Below are 14,098 nucleotides of genomic sequence, written 5' to 3'. Positions count from 1 at the left end.
ATGCTGCCACAAAAGATAGTATCAGAGGACCACTGAGGTATGGAACATTCTGTAGAGCATCCAGCTGAACCCACATCCCATTAGGATCTGTTAAACAATCAGGACACGATGCACTTAACGGCTCAAGGAACCACCACCCACATCTCTGCTGCTCTTCAGAGCCAGCCCAGAGCCCTCTTGTACCTTGAAGCCCATTAGAATGGGTTGAGCAGCCAAAAAGGCCCCTCTTGGCCTTATATAATGACAGTATTGAGCCTCAGACCGAGAGAATTATTTGAGCTCTCCCTCCTCCTTATTACCAGGAAGCCTAGTCCTCTGTCTCCAAGCAATCACTCTTGAAAACAGTCTTTCTAATCAGACAGAGCTTTTTCCTTGCTAACATGAAGCCATGCTTGGCTCAGGTCTGGCTGCTTGGAGTCTGTCTTTTGCTCTGCCTCAGCTGTGGAGGTAAGTCCCACCTGCCAATGGAAAAACATGGTAGGCCACCAATTCAAGTGTGCTGTATGTCCACCACCTACCTTCCTAAGAACTGGCGAACCCGTAAGCTATTTTCTTTCTCTTTTTAGCTCTGGCACCTATTTCGGGATAATGATTGAAAGGCTAACTTTGGAAATAATGCAAACGTAGCCTGGAGAAAGGCTTTGATGCTATTAAGTGCCAGATCTATACAGGCATCATCACCCACCATGCTTGGGTCAGGGTATTGGCAGAGATGATTTCCACAATCCCGCTATGTCTCCTGTCCTTGTAATCCCTGCACGGTCCCTGCTTCAGAAAGTTTTTCAGGGGCATGAAGCTCTATTGCACAGGGCAGGGGGGTTATTTTATCTTTATTTATTCACTTGTTAAAACATTTGATTTTTAAAAATCAAAGTAGTTTGCAGTAGTCATAAGTGCAGCCTTTCCGCTCCCCAAGCAGTTCAACAACTATTTTTGAAAAAATGTTTAATTGTTTGCATAAACTGGACAGCTTACAATGGCAGCTGCAGGCAGTGCTCCTCCTATCATAGCTGCAGTGACACACACACACACACACACACACACACACACCCCGGCTGGTGCAAACTCTCTGGTGTTAACATCTGTTGATGTTGCCCATCCGGCTGTTGTAGGGTTGCCATACGTCGGAAGCAGTGTCCCAGCAGAAATCACCAAAATGTCAGTGGAAATCTAGACATATGGCAACCCATGTCAGCATTATCATTTTGGGCAATTTTCCTTAAAAATAGCTCACAAACATCATTATTCTTCTCTCTCTTTTTTTGCAATTTTGTCCCAACAGCTCAACAACCCTCACTAATAATAATAAGAATAATAGCTCTACAACTTTAGTGTCTAGATTTTTACTTTTTGAAATATGGCAACTCTAAGCTGCTGCTTGGTACCTGCCAGTCTCAGGAGACTCACTAGAGGACCCTTTCTGCAAAGTCTCTACAATGCTGGAGCTGGCTGCACCCTCAGATGCCTGTTATGGGGATGTGGCAGAGGGGAGGGTCCTCCTGGTTCTAGGCAGCCTGAGACGCAGCCAATCACATTCTGCGGAACTCCGTGGGGCTCAATTTACACCTTCTGTTGAATTTGCAGACTCTTCTGCACAGCGGAATGATGAGCAGTACGTGCCACATACTTTACTTTACTTTATTTACACTTCAATGCTGAGAGATTACAAACATGCATCTTGCCTCTGCGAGAGCAGAGAAGCAACTCCTCTCCTCGGAAACACCGAGAGAACTGTGAAAAACAGGAAACCAGTGTTCGTCACATCCAGTCTCCCTTTCCCGTGGGAAACCCAACAGTACTCTGACTGTGGAATGCAAAACATTGTCCCGTGACAAGCACTTCGCTGCACAGTGAAGGAAGCAGAAACCAACACCCTCAATGTCCTTTTTAGACTCAGGGCATCTCAACATTTTTATTTTTATTTTATAATTTTTATTGCGAAGTTAACACATCAATACCAAGCCATACATAAAGAATATGATAAAGAAAAAGAAAAAAATAAAGGGGGAAAGGGGGAAAAAGAAAAGTAGACCATAAAAGAATAAAGAAAAGTATCATATTTCAATGGGACGCGGGTGGCGCTGTGGGTAAAAGCCTCAGCGCCTAGGGCTTGCCGATCGAAAGGTCGGCGGTTCGAATCCCCGCAGCGGGGTGCGCTCCCGTTGCTCGGTCCCAGCGCCTGCCAACCTAGCAGTTCGAAAGCACCCTCGGGTGCAAGTAGATAAATAGGGACCGCTTTCTAGCGGGAAGGTAAACGGCGTTTCCGTGTGCAGCTCTGGCTCGCCAGAGCAGCGATGTCACGCTGGCCACGTGACCCGGAAGTGTCTTCGGACAGCGCTGGCCCCTGGCCTCTTGAGTGAGATGGGCGCACAACCCCAGAGTCTGGCAAGACTGGCCCGTACGGGCAGGGGTACCTTTACCTTTTACCTTTATCATATTTCAATACAATAAACACTGTTTTATAAAATAATAATAGTAATAGACTTCCATCACTCTCACAACACTTCCTTTCACATTTTATATTTTATCTGTGTTTCAGTATTACTTTCAATATATTGATATGTATATATGTATGTTTCCCCTTTTCCATTCACGAGGTCATTCTAGACACAGCCAAATTTTTACTTTAGAACCTTGTCTTTCTAAATAATTATTCAAGCACTTTCATTCCTTCTTGACTGTATTCATTGCCTTTAGTCTTATTATATCTGTCAATTTGGCCAGTTCCAAATATTCACATAATTTACATAGCCATTCTTCTTTGGTCGGTACCTGGTTACCCTTCCAGTACTTAGCCACCAGGATTCTCGCCACTGATGTCACGTAGTATTTTCTCTAGAAATATCACTATTCAATACTCCCAAAAAGTATGTTTCTGGTCTTTTGCTATGTGAAGTTCTTCGTAACTTTTTTATTTCTTCATGGATCATGTCCCAGAACTTTCTGATCAGCATTTTCCTTCTTTGAAGGAAACAACTAGTTTGGTGACTTAGAAGCCCAGGGAGGGACAAGACATGTAAATAGAAAAGCCTTTCTTACAACAGATGATTTTCTCTTTCTTTCTTTCTTTCTTTCTTTCTTTCTTTCTTTCTTTCTTTCTTTCTTTCTTCTTCCACTGACAGCAAATGCCTTAATGTGTACTGTGTGCGATTCAGAGGGTGAAGGACAGCCGTGTGTACCAGTTGCCCCATATGTAGAAAAATGCCCTGATGATCCACATACAGGACACCCTGTAGCCTGCGTCTTGTACAGAATCACTTCAAGTGAGTGGTCCTTCTTGCCTTTCCCTCCCCCTTATTTTCAGTGCATTTCCATGGGTGGGTGGTGGGGCATGGCTAGTATGACTGGGTGCAGAGGAGGTCGGGGATCTTGCAATTTCAGCAGAACAAGAACTACGAGAGAAGCACCTCGTTCCAATGGAAGCTCTAAGCTACGCTAATGCGAAACCTGATTCCAAGCCCTCAGTCACATGATGAAATGTATCCCCCTGGAAATCCTTTGAATCAACAATACCTGCAAGCAGTAGGAAAAACATGAGTTTTCTAAGTTTACTTATAATTCTCCAGTCAAACTCTAGCATGCCAAGGTACAGAAAGGATCCTGGATACAGAAAGGATCCATGTGATACAGTCCACCTGGCTGAGGTATCTCAAGTCAGGGGCCAGGTTGGGCCCTCTGGCCAGTGGCATCCCAATTGCAATGCTTCACCTAATGTCATGGGAAATTTCCATTCATTCTTGAGGATAAATGGGGGTGTTGGTTGCTGTACCTGGGAACAGTGGTAGCAAAAACCTGCCTTTCAGCACAGACCCCCGTTTCCCCAGCTGCCTCTGATGGGGACCTTGCCATGAGCGGATCCTTCTATTACCATCACACATCTTTCGCTAGATTCTAACAGTAACCCAGATACTTTTCTTTCTCTTCCCAGTGGTAACTAAACATGTGTTGCGCTACTACAAACGATGCGGCTTCTATGCCAGGGGCTGCAAAACTCGAAAGGTCCACCATGCTGTAAAGCAAGTGCACGAGCTCCACTGCTGTAATGACAGAGACCACTGCCTTTGAATGCAGTCTAAGGAAGATGCTGTATTAAAAGATCTCTGATGTGAACAAAGGGCTGTGCGTTACGTTGCTGTGTGGGGATGTCTATGTGAGTGGTCTCTGTGTGGGCCCAGTGGCATTCAGTGGTCTTGGCAAGCAAGTGGACGGGCATGCTTTTTAAAAATTAAAAATTAAAAATTCTGTGCCACATTTCAGCATTCTTGGAGGCCAGGGAGGAGGGGAGCTTGTCACAGCTGGAGGAGAAGACTCCCTGGCTTCTTCAGCAGTCTCTTGATCACCACTGCCGTCCTTTGCTTCAGCCTTGGAGTCTGAACTGCTCCCTGTCACAGGCTCTTCCTGCTCACTAAAGCCTGTTGTGGTTCGAGGACCCGAACCCCGCGATGTGAAATGAAGACACAGGGACATGCGATATAAGGTTAATGGGCTAGAAAAGGCCACAACTTTATTGATTACAGCAATGAAAAGGTATTGGCTTAGGAATTGGATCACGAAACAAGTGGGTTTATTCACCAGGGGTTCATCACCTGTTGATGCTAATCCAACTATAGGCTCACCCCTGATGTCACCGAGGGTCGTGCCATGGCCTCCCGCCAAGCAGGCTTCGGACGGAATACACGACCGCCAGATTCCTTTAACGGAATACCCCTAGAAATTGAAGGCATAGGCGATGGCCACACCTAGCACTTCAACACACCACAACACATTATTCCAATGCCTAACCTACCCACCAATACCACAAAAGGTTGTGACGATTGCTACGAGGTAGGCGAAAAAACCAAGAAGCCTAATGCCAAATGGAAAAAACTCCTACCAGGCCCCCCGGGCAACCGGGGCGACCAACCTAAGGTCCATAGCAAGGCCAATGACCTAAGCCCTAACTCAAAGGGAGTGGAGGGTGGGTGACTCGCACAGGACAACGAAGAGAAATGAGGCCGGGGAGAGAGGCTGGCACTGCAGCATAAAGGCTGCTGGACACGACCCCCCCATGGCACCTGGTTGGATGGCCACCGGGGGGGGGCATGAGTGCCAGCCAGGTGAGTTGGAGGCAGGGGGCAACGCCCCCTGCTAGGAGCAGTGTTCGGGCTCCCGCCCACAACCACTCCCCTCTCTTTCAGGGAGGAGAGTCTTTGCCCCTTTAGCTTCCGACACCTCCTCTCACCAATCTTCTCGCTTTGACTTCTGTGTCCCAACAGCTATCCCCGGCTCTGAGCCTTCCTCCTCTGGGGGTTCCCCCAGCTGGAGCCTCCCCACCCCTGCTGACAGCCCTCTTCATTACCGCCTTGGGGAAGGGGCACTCTTCACAGTGACATAGCACTAACCTCATTGCTCTGGGAAACTTCTTGCCCTCAATTCATTGAACTGTTTCCCCTAACACACTCTGCCCATATTGTAGTGTGCTTTGTTTTCCCCTGTATTTTCAGGATACTCCTAACTTTTAGCAATCTGAATGCCACAGGTAGCTAAATTCAAGGTGCTGCTCTCCCATGAAGGGATTAATCTATGCCAGCTCCCCACCCTTTCAGTGTTTCCCAATGCTGGTGACAGCTTGCAACAGCCTCCTGTGCGTTTCCGAGCACAATTCAAAGTATTGATGCTAACCTTTAAAGCCCTAAATGGCCTTGGTCCGGTATACCTAAAGGAGCATCTCCACCTCCATCGTTCTGCCCGGACACTAAGGTCCAGCATCGAGGGCCTTCTGGCGGTTCCCTCGCTGTGAGAAGCCAAGTTACAGGGAACCAGACAGAGGGCCTTCTTGGTAGCGGCATCCGCCCTGTGGAACACCCTCTGATCAGATGTCAAAAAGAAAAACAACTACCAGATTTTTAGAAGACATCTGAAGGCAGCTCTGTTTAGGAAAGCTTTTAATGTTTAATAGGTTATTGTATTTTAATATTTCGTTGGAAGCTGCCCAGAGTGGCTGGAGAAACCCAGCCAGATAGGCGAGGTATGAATAAATTATTCTTATTAATTATTATTATGCAATGCGCCATCCTCTTCCTGGTGTCATGTGAAGAGCTGCCACAACAACTGCCTCCACCACCAACACCACATAAGCATATAGAGTTTTATTATTGCAATACAAACGCTTTATGCTGGTTTTCCTATACAACATCAACAAACAGAAACAAGGGAAAGATTTATTCCTTCAGAGAAAGAGAGAGGAGAGACTGTGAACCCTGCGCTGCCCCCAAATTTGTTCCAGACGGCTGAGGGAACCCCTAGAACGTATGCAATGGTCACATAGGAGGGAGCCTTATTGCAAAAGCGGAAGTCCTTGCCCTGGCAGGACACTTATTTACTTAGCACCACCTCAGATACAACTCACAAGAGCACATCTGAACCTACATTTGTGTATAGACCCAACAAAAATTGGGGTTGCCATTGTCAGCTTCGCCTTTCAGCCAGTGCCACCGACTGGGCTCAACCACTTCAGCCCCGACTGAGCCAGGCGAGCTGGGGTAGCATTTCCAGAGACCACCTTCTGCACAGGAACAGGTCTAAGTGCTGTGGACTCACAACTCAGAGCTGTGAGCACCGAACTCACTTCCAGAAAACAGCAGAGTACAGCAGAGCATAAATCACTCGGACGACAGCACTGAATAATATCTTCTTTTATTCTCTACAGCTACTGTACTATAGAAACTATATACAAAGCTTTATGGAGATGCTGGACAGCACTGAGTGTTGCAGCTGCTTTTGCAGCGACCTTATCTACACAGAGGTAGCACTCAGTCTCTCCCTCTTTGAAGTAAGGCCAGAGCGGAATAAGTAGCGAGCAAAAGTCCGCCCCCTACTCTCTGGAACATCAGCAGATTCTTGCAATGGGAGGGGTGAAATATCCTCAGCCGTATGTCTGGAATTTCCTGGACATTGCCAGGATTCAGCTGTTGGAAATAGTGCCTGGGTGGAAATTGCTGAAATGTCCGTGAAAATCAGGACCCATGGCAACCCGTGTTGGAAGTGTAGCTTCTGGCGAATTTCCTTAAAAATAGCTAAGAAAGAAAGAAAGAAAGAAAGAAAGAAAGAAAGAAAGAAAGAAAGAAAGAAAGAAAGCCATGCACCAATGGGGTCATGGGAGTCAAGGAGTGTCCTGAATAGGAAAATAGTGGGGTGGAGTGTACCAAAGATGAAATCCCTGAAGTGGGGTGGGGGGGGGAGAGAGAGAGAGAGAGATAAAACTTAGCATATTGTTCAGAGTAAATAGCCTGAATACCATTAAGAAACATTGGACCCATATCCATAAGTTCTAAATTTCTTTTCATAAAATACCAAGACACATTATCAAATGCCTTCTCAGCATCTATAAATATCAAAGCTGCTTGTTTATCTTTCCTGGAACCCAAATATTCAATTAAATCAATTATATTTCTAACATTACCTTTCATTTGTCTCCCAGGTAAGAATCCCATCTGAGCGATAGCTCTATATTTATATTTACCACATTCGTCTCCCAAAATAAAATCTAACGCGTGCACCTTCTCTGTGTACACATTACCAGCCTGTTCTGGATCAAAGTCATGCTGCAAGATTCCATCTTCTTATCTGGCATCCCCAAGTGTTCTGTTCTGTTATTATCATCCCACATTTCAAGCATTAGGTCTACAAAGCAGAGCAATCAATGTGCAACGACTGCAGTGAATGGGATCTTGTAGGCTTTTTAAACACACACACACACACACTCTCTCTCTCTCTCACACACACACACACACACACTACATCACAACCCAAGCACAGAATTTCCTTGTGCCTTGAAGAGTATCCAGTGATGAGGCTCAATGGTTACAAAACACAGAGCTGAGATGACCATTCGATAGACCAGAAACAAAATGTTCGGCTTCCCTTGTACTCATTGCGCCACCAGTGAAGACTGTTCAAATGGAACTGGATTCATTTTACCCATACTCAGTAAGAGCTGATCTGGTACTGCGCACAACCCAGCTGCAATCCTACACAACGCGGGTGACTAAGCCCCACTGATTTCTGAGTAAACAGGCATAGGGTTGCAGTGCAGATCTAAATCACTTATACAAACATGCAAGTTGAGCTCAGGTGGATCACGCCAAAGGCCTGTGCAGTCCACCCTCCTGCTCACTCCCTGCCCATGGGCAGCCCACAAGTGGGGCATAATTGCACTCTCTCACTTGCGATCTCCAGCAACAGGTATGCAGAGAGAGAGAGATTACCCCAGATACCATATAGGCATTATGATTGGCAGGTATGATAGCCTTAGGCCCCATGGAGAATCGTTTATGTTGCCAAAAGGCAAAATTGCACCGGTATTTACATGGCCTTTCAGCTGCCTTGGCTCAAGACACATGCTCTGGTCTAAGCAATGTAAGGCCTGGCCTGTCCTGTCCTGACTATACTGGCTACCAATTAATTTCCATGCCTACCGTATTTTTCGCCCCATAGGGCACACCGGCCCATAGGGCGCACCTAGTTTGGGGGGGGGATAAAGAAAAAAATTATTTTCCCCCCAGGTGCGGGTCTGGGGCGGGGGAAGCCCGAGCTTCCCCCGACCCCAGCCCCCAGAACAGGCTGCTCTCCGCAAGCCGTAGGACCCCTCCCGCGGTTTGCGCAGAGCTACACAAAGCCTGGCGTGACTGCTCAGTGCGCCCAGGCTTCGGGATTCAGGCAGCTCTCCACAAGCCGTGGGAGCCTGGCGGGAACTCCCGCGGGCTCCCAAGGCTTGCGGATAGCTTCCTGAAGCCTGCATTCGCCCCATACGACGCACACACATTTCCCCTTCATTTTTGCAGGGGAAAAAGTGAGTCCTATAGGGCGAAAAATACGGTAATTGAAAGTGCTATGTTTGATCTATAAAGCCTTATGCTGCTCAAGACCCCAATACCATAAGAATCACCTCTCACCAGACAAATTATGTTTTATATATGCTGTAAGCTGCCCAGAGTGGCTGGGGAAACCCAGCCAGATGGGTGGGGTATTATTATTATTATTATTATTATTATTATTATTATTATACTAACCCAGGCCCTGTGTTCTTCCCCGCTATCTTCTACATACACCCTGATTTGAATGTTTGGGATCAGTTGGCTCTGATTCTGATTCTCCTTCCTTGTTTTCTTGTGATATTTTAAGTTATATGCTGTTAAACCTCTATCTTTTGGGGTCAAGTTCTTTAATCTTATTTTCCAATGCAGATTGAATTGTGTATGGTTGAATCATAGAATCATAGAATCATAGAGTTGGAAGAGACCACAAGGGCCATCGAGTCCAACCCGCTGCCAAGCAGGAAACACCATCAGAGTACTCCTGACATATGGTTGTCAAGCCTCTGCTTAAAGACCTCCAAAGAAGGAGACTCCACCACACTCCTTGGCAGCAAATTCCACTGTCGAACAGCTCTTACTGTCAGGAAGTTCCTCCTAATGTTTAGGTGGAATCTTTTTTCTTGTAGTTTGGAACCATTGATCCGTGTCCGCTTCTCTGGAGCAGCAGAAAACAACCTTTCTCCCTCCTCTATGTGACATCCTTTTATATATTTGAACATGGCTATCATATCACCCCTTAACCTCCTCTTCTCCAGGCTAAACATGCCCAGCTCCCTTAGCCGTTCCTCATAAGGCATCATTTCCAGGCCTTTGACCATTTTGGTTGCCCTCCTCTGGACACGTTCCAGTTTGTCAGTGTCCTTCTTGAACTGTGGTGCCCAGAACTGGACACAGTACTCCAGGTGAGGTCTGACCAGAGCAGAATACAGTGGCACTATTACTTCCCTTGATCTAGATGCTATACTCCTATTGATGCAGCCCAGAATTGCATTGGCTTTTTTAGCTGCCGCGTCACACTGTTGGCTCATGTCAAGTTTGTGGTCAACCAAGACTCCTAGATCCTTTTCACATGTACTGCTCTCAAGCCAGGTGTCACCCATCTTGTATTTGTGCCTCTCATTTTTTTTGCCCAAGTGCAATACTTTACATTTCTCCCTGTTAAAATTCATCTTGTTTGTTTTGGCCCAGTTCTCTAATCTGTCAAGGTCGTTTTGAAGTGTGATCCTGTCCTCTGGGGTGTTAGCCACCCCTCCCAGTTTGGTGTTGTCAGAGCTTCCCCTAGGTTCCAGCTCACAGAGGACCAACGCCAGGCTGTCGTTATGTACAAAAGTCTTTATTGAAGTTCAGTTTCCATTTCAAAGCCGCAGCGCGCAGCTCTACGTCTTAAACCCTAGACCGGCGAAGCTCCGTCTGAATCTCCTCCCCTCTGACACCAGTTTAAGATCCTAGCCCTGCTCCACCTCTTCCTCTCCTCTCTCCTCCTGTGGGTCCTCCTGCCCGCTGGGGCATTCACCATTCTGGACTCTTCTGACGCTGAGTCGCCTGACTCCTCCCCCTGCCTCCTGCGGGCTTTAGGACCTGGTTCCCAATCCTCGTTCTCTGCTGTCCCGCGCTCCTGTACATTTGAACTTGGCACTCGCACCAACCCCGTGATCCTCCTCCTGACCGTTACACTGCTTCTATCACTGCTTCCTTCCTCCTGGAAGCTGGCTGGACGTGACCTCCCCACCGCTGCCTGACTCTCCGATGTAGGCGTGGTCAACCCTGACTCATCTTCTCTCCCTGGTGGTGAATACGCTGGCCCTGATACCTGGGACTCCTCCCCCCCACTACGCTCTGGTGGGGAAGCTGGTCCTGATCTCCAACTGCTGCTCTGGGAGTCCCCGCTGGCCCCTTGTTTCTGGAGTGTCCCCCTTGGGGCCCCCCTTGCCCTGACCACCGGCGCCCCCTTCTGTGAATCTTCCGATTCGCTGGAGAGGCTCATGGAATCTCTTGGGCTACTGTCATCTTCTCCTACGCTGCCCTCGGATTGCTCCCCCTCGCTCTCCATCTCCTCCCTTCCCTGTGCTCCCACTCTTGAGTCCCTGACAGGTGTCATCTGCAAATTTGATCAGGATGCCCTTGAGTCCATCATCCAAGTCGTTGATAAAGATGTTGAATAAGACCGGGCCCAAGACAGAACCCTGTGGCACCCCACTAGTCACTCTTCTCCAGGATGAAGAGGAACCATTGATGAGCACCCTTTGGGTCCGGTCAGTCAGCCAGTTACAAATCCACGGAGTGGTAGCATAGTCAAGTCCGCATTTTACCAGCTTCTTTACAAGAATATCATGGGGCACCTTGTCAAATGCCTTGCTGAAATCAAGGTAGACTACATCCACTGCGTTCCCTTCATCTACCAGGCTTGTAATTCTGTCAAAAAACGAGATCAGGTTAGTCTGACATGACTTATTTTTCAGAAATCCATGCTGACTATTGGTGATCACAGCATTCCTTTCTAGGTGCTCACAGACTGTTTGCTTAATGATCTGCTCCAGAATCTTCCCAGAAGAGGCCTTAGCGGTCGCATTAAGATAAGTAACTCACTGGAACAGCTTAACAAGAAGGTGGATGTGGTAACTACCAAAATTGATAATTTGGGACAAAAAGTGAACATCAATACAGAAACTATTCAGAAATTGATACAGGAACCTACTTTGACATGGCAAACTGTGGAGAAGGCTAGGGAGAAAGTTGTTGCCGTTGAACCTAAAGCAACACAGTTGGAGAGAGAGAGAGTCCCAGCCTTACAGATGCAATGAGTTGATGCCTTCTACGACTGAATTTAAAGAAAATCAGATTTTGAGGATTAGAGCCCTACCTGAACTGGAGAAGGAGAGTTTGATGGATTTTATCACGCAGGAATTTGCTGATTTTGGGGACCTGGACTTGGGTCAAGAAGAGATTAAAATTGAGAGGGCCTTCAGACTTGGAAGAGGAGGGGGAAAAGAGAAGAACAAAATAAGAGACTGTTGGAACTACCAGAAGAACCCAGAAGAACAACAGTCAATAGTGGAAATTTTGAAAGACGTCCCGAAATATCTTTTGGATTTTGGGTTTAACTACGGAGATTTGGTTGCCCTGTTGAGAAGGAATAAAATCATTTCTAGGTGGGAGCTTCCCCGAGATCTACTCTTCAGCCTCAAAGGAAGGAAAATGAAAATAAGATCAGTAGAAGACAAAGTAAAGTGCATGTATAAATACAAAGAAGACTTGCAGAAGGGACTTGGAAAAGAGTTAAGAGCATCGGACAGAAGATTACCAGGTTGATGGACTATAGGGAATTGGCGGAAATGACTGGCAGAATCCGAGACCTGGGAGAAGAGACGGTGGAAGAAGATTGGAAAAGTTTAAAGACTATTTATAGAAATATTGTAAAATTAATGAGTGTTAGAAAAATGTTGGAATGAATTCATATGGCTTTAGCAGAAATGTTATAAGGAAATAGATTATTAGAGTATTAAAGGGAAAATAAGGTTAAAATATGTTAAGACAATTATATGACAGAAAATAGAGGAAGATGGAAAGGAATTGCTGAAACAATTAATAGAAGTGGAATACAAAAAGGGAGGTGTGAGGAGGTCGTTGAAACAAGTGAATGAAAGATAAGATATTGAAATGATATGATGTGTGTTTTAAATTGTTTTTTCTTTGTTTGGTTTGGTTTGTTGTGTTAATGTTGTGTTGTGTAATGTTTATACATTGTATTGTATTATATTCTTTTCTCTTCTTTTTTTCTTTCCTTTTTTGTAATGTTTAAATGTAATAAATATTATTTTTTTAAAAAAAGACATGTAAACAAAGAATCATGCCTTACAGCAGGTGCCTCCCTCCCTCCCTCCCTTTCTTCTTTTAACAGCAAATGCCTTAATCTGTAGCCTGTGCAGTTCAGAGGGTCCAGGACAGCCGTGTATACAAGCTGCCCCATATGAAGAGAAATGCCCTGATGATCCGCGTACAGGAGACCCTGCAGCCTGCGTCTTGTACAGAATCACTTCAAGTGAGTGGTCCTTCTTGTCTTTCCCTCCCCGTCCCCCTTATTTTCAGTGCATTTCCATGAGTGGCTGATGGGGCATGGCTAGTATCACTGGGTGCAGAGGAGGCCGGGGATCTTGCAACTTCAGTAGTACAAGTAGTACAATGGAAGCTTAGAGCTTCCATTGGAATGAGGTCCTTCTCTCGTAGTTCAAGCACCTCCTTCCAATGGAGCTCTAAGCTATCCTAATGCAGCCTCTATACGAAACCTGATTGCAAGCCTTCAGGAACATGACGGAACGTATCCCCCTGGAAATTCTCTGAAGCAACAATACCTGCAGGCAGTAAGAGAAACATGAAGTTTCTAAGTTCACTTTTGATTCTCCAGTCAAACTCTAGCAGGTCAAGGTACAGATGGGATCCTGGATAAGTCCATGTGATGCAGTCCACCTGGCTGAGGTATCTCAAGTCAGGGGCAAGGTTGGGCCCTCTGGCCAATGGCATCCCAATTGCAGTGCTTCACCTAATGCTAGGGAAGAGCTGCCAATCATTCTTGTGGATAAGCAGGGGGGTTGGGTGCTATACCAGGCAACAGTGGTAGCAAAAACCTGCCCTTCAGCACAGACCCCCGTTTCCCCAGCTGTCACTGATGGGGACCTAGCAAGGGTGGATCCTGACATTATCATCAAGCATCTTTCACCAGTTACTAACAGTAACCCAGATTCTTTTCTTTCTTTTCCCTTCAGAAACTGGACGTGTGTTGCGCTACTACAAAAAATGTGGCTTCTATACCAGCGACTGCAAAACTCGAAAAGTCTACGATGACGTACCGGAAGTGCACGAACTCGACTGCTGTAACGACAGAGACCACTGCCTTTGAATGTCGTTTAAGAAGGATGCTGTATTAAAAGAACTCCTATGTGAACAAATGGCTGTGCAATTTGAGTTAGGTTGCTGTGTGGGGATTTCTATGTGAGTGGCCTCTGTGTGTGCCTGCATGGGTGCAGAATCTGAGCAGGTGAGTGGATGGGCATCTCAGGTGAGCTGGGATGTCAACAAGGTTTCCCCTGGCTGTATGCCATGGCTGCATTGAGCCTGGGTGCTCAAACCAAGTGACATCTTCCTTACTCGAGGTTCAGCTACTATGACTACTTATTGCCTGGTATTTTCTGCCTAGGAACAAGTGGGTGGGACCACCTCACCACAACAATCCTTTTGCAGAGAGCTGA

The 14,098-nt window shown here is 46.4% G+C and overlaps 1 protein-coding gene and 1 long non-coding RNA gene across 2 annotated transcripts in view; one reads left to right on the top strand and one right to left on the bottom strand.

Moving 5' to 3' along the window:
* The window catches only part of LOC310838256, a 49,995-nt gene that overhangs the window by 35,080 nt on the left and 817 nt on the right, over window positions 1-14,098 (bottom strand). The gene's annotated exons all lie outside the window — the stretch shown is intronic.
* LOC310838081 (uncharacterized protein) lies at window positions 283-13,798 on the top strand. The gene is made up of 3 exons (XM_083725477.1): window positions 283-447; window positions 12,754-12,894; window positions 13,616-13,798. Exons 1-3 carry the CDS (start codon window positions 381-383, stop codon window positions 13,747-13,749), a joined length of 342 nt encoding a protein of 113 aa, XP_083581603.1. The 5' UTR covers window positions 283-380; the 3' UTR covers window positions 13,750-13,798.

Source organism: Podarcis gaigeae, assembly GCF_964106915.1.
Source record: "Podarcis gaigeae genome assembly, chromosome: 2".
In the NCBI taxonomy this organism is placed as follows: Eukaryota; Metazoa; Chordata; class Lepidosauria; order Squamata; family Lacertidae; genus Podarcis; species Podarcis gaigeae.
Note: the sequence above shows the minus strand (reverse complement) of the source record. Positions and strands in the feature narration are given on the sequence as shown.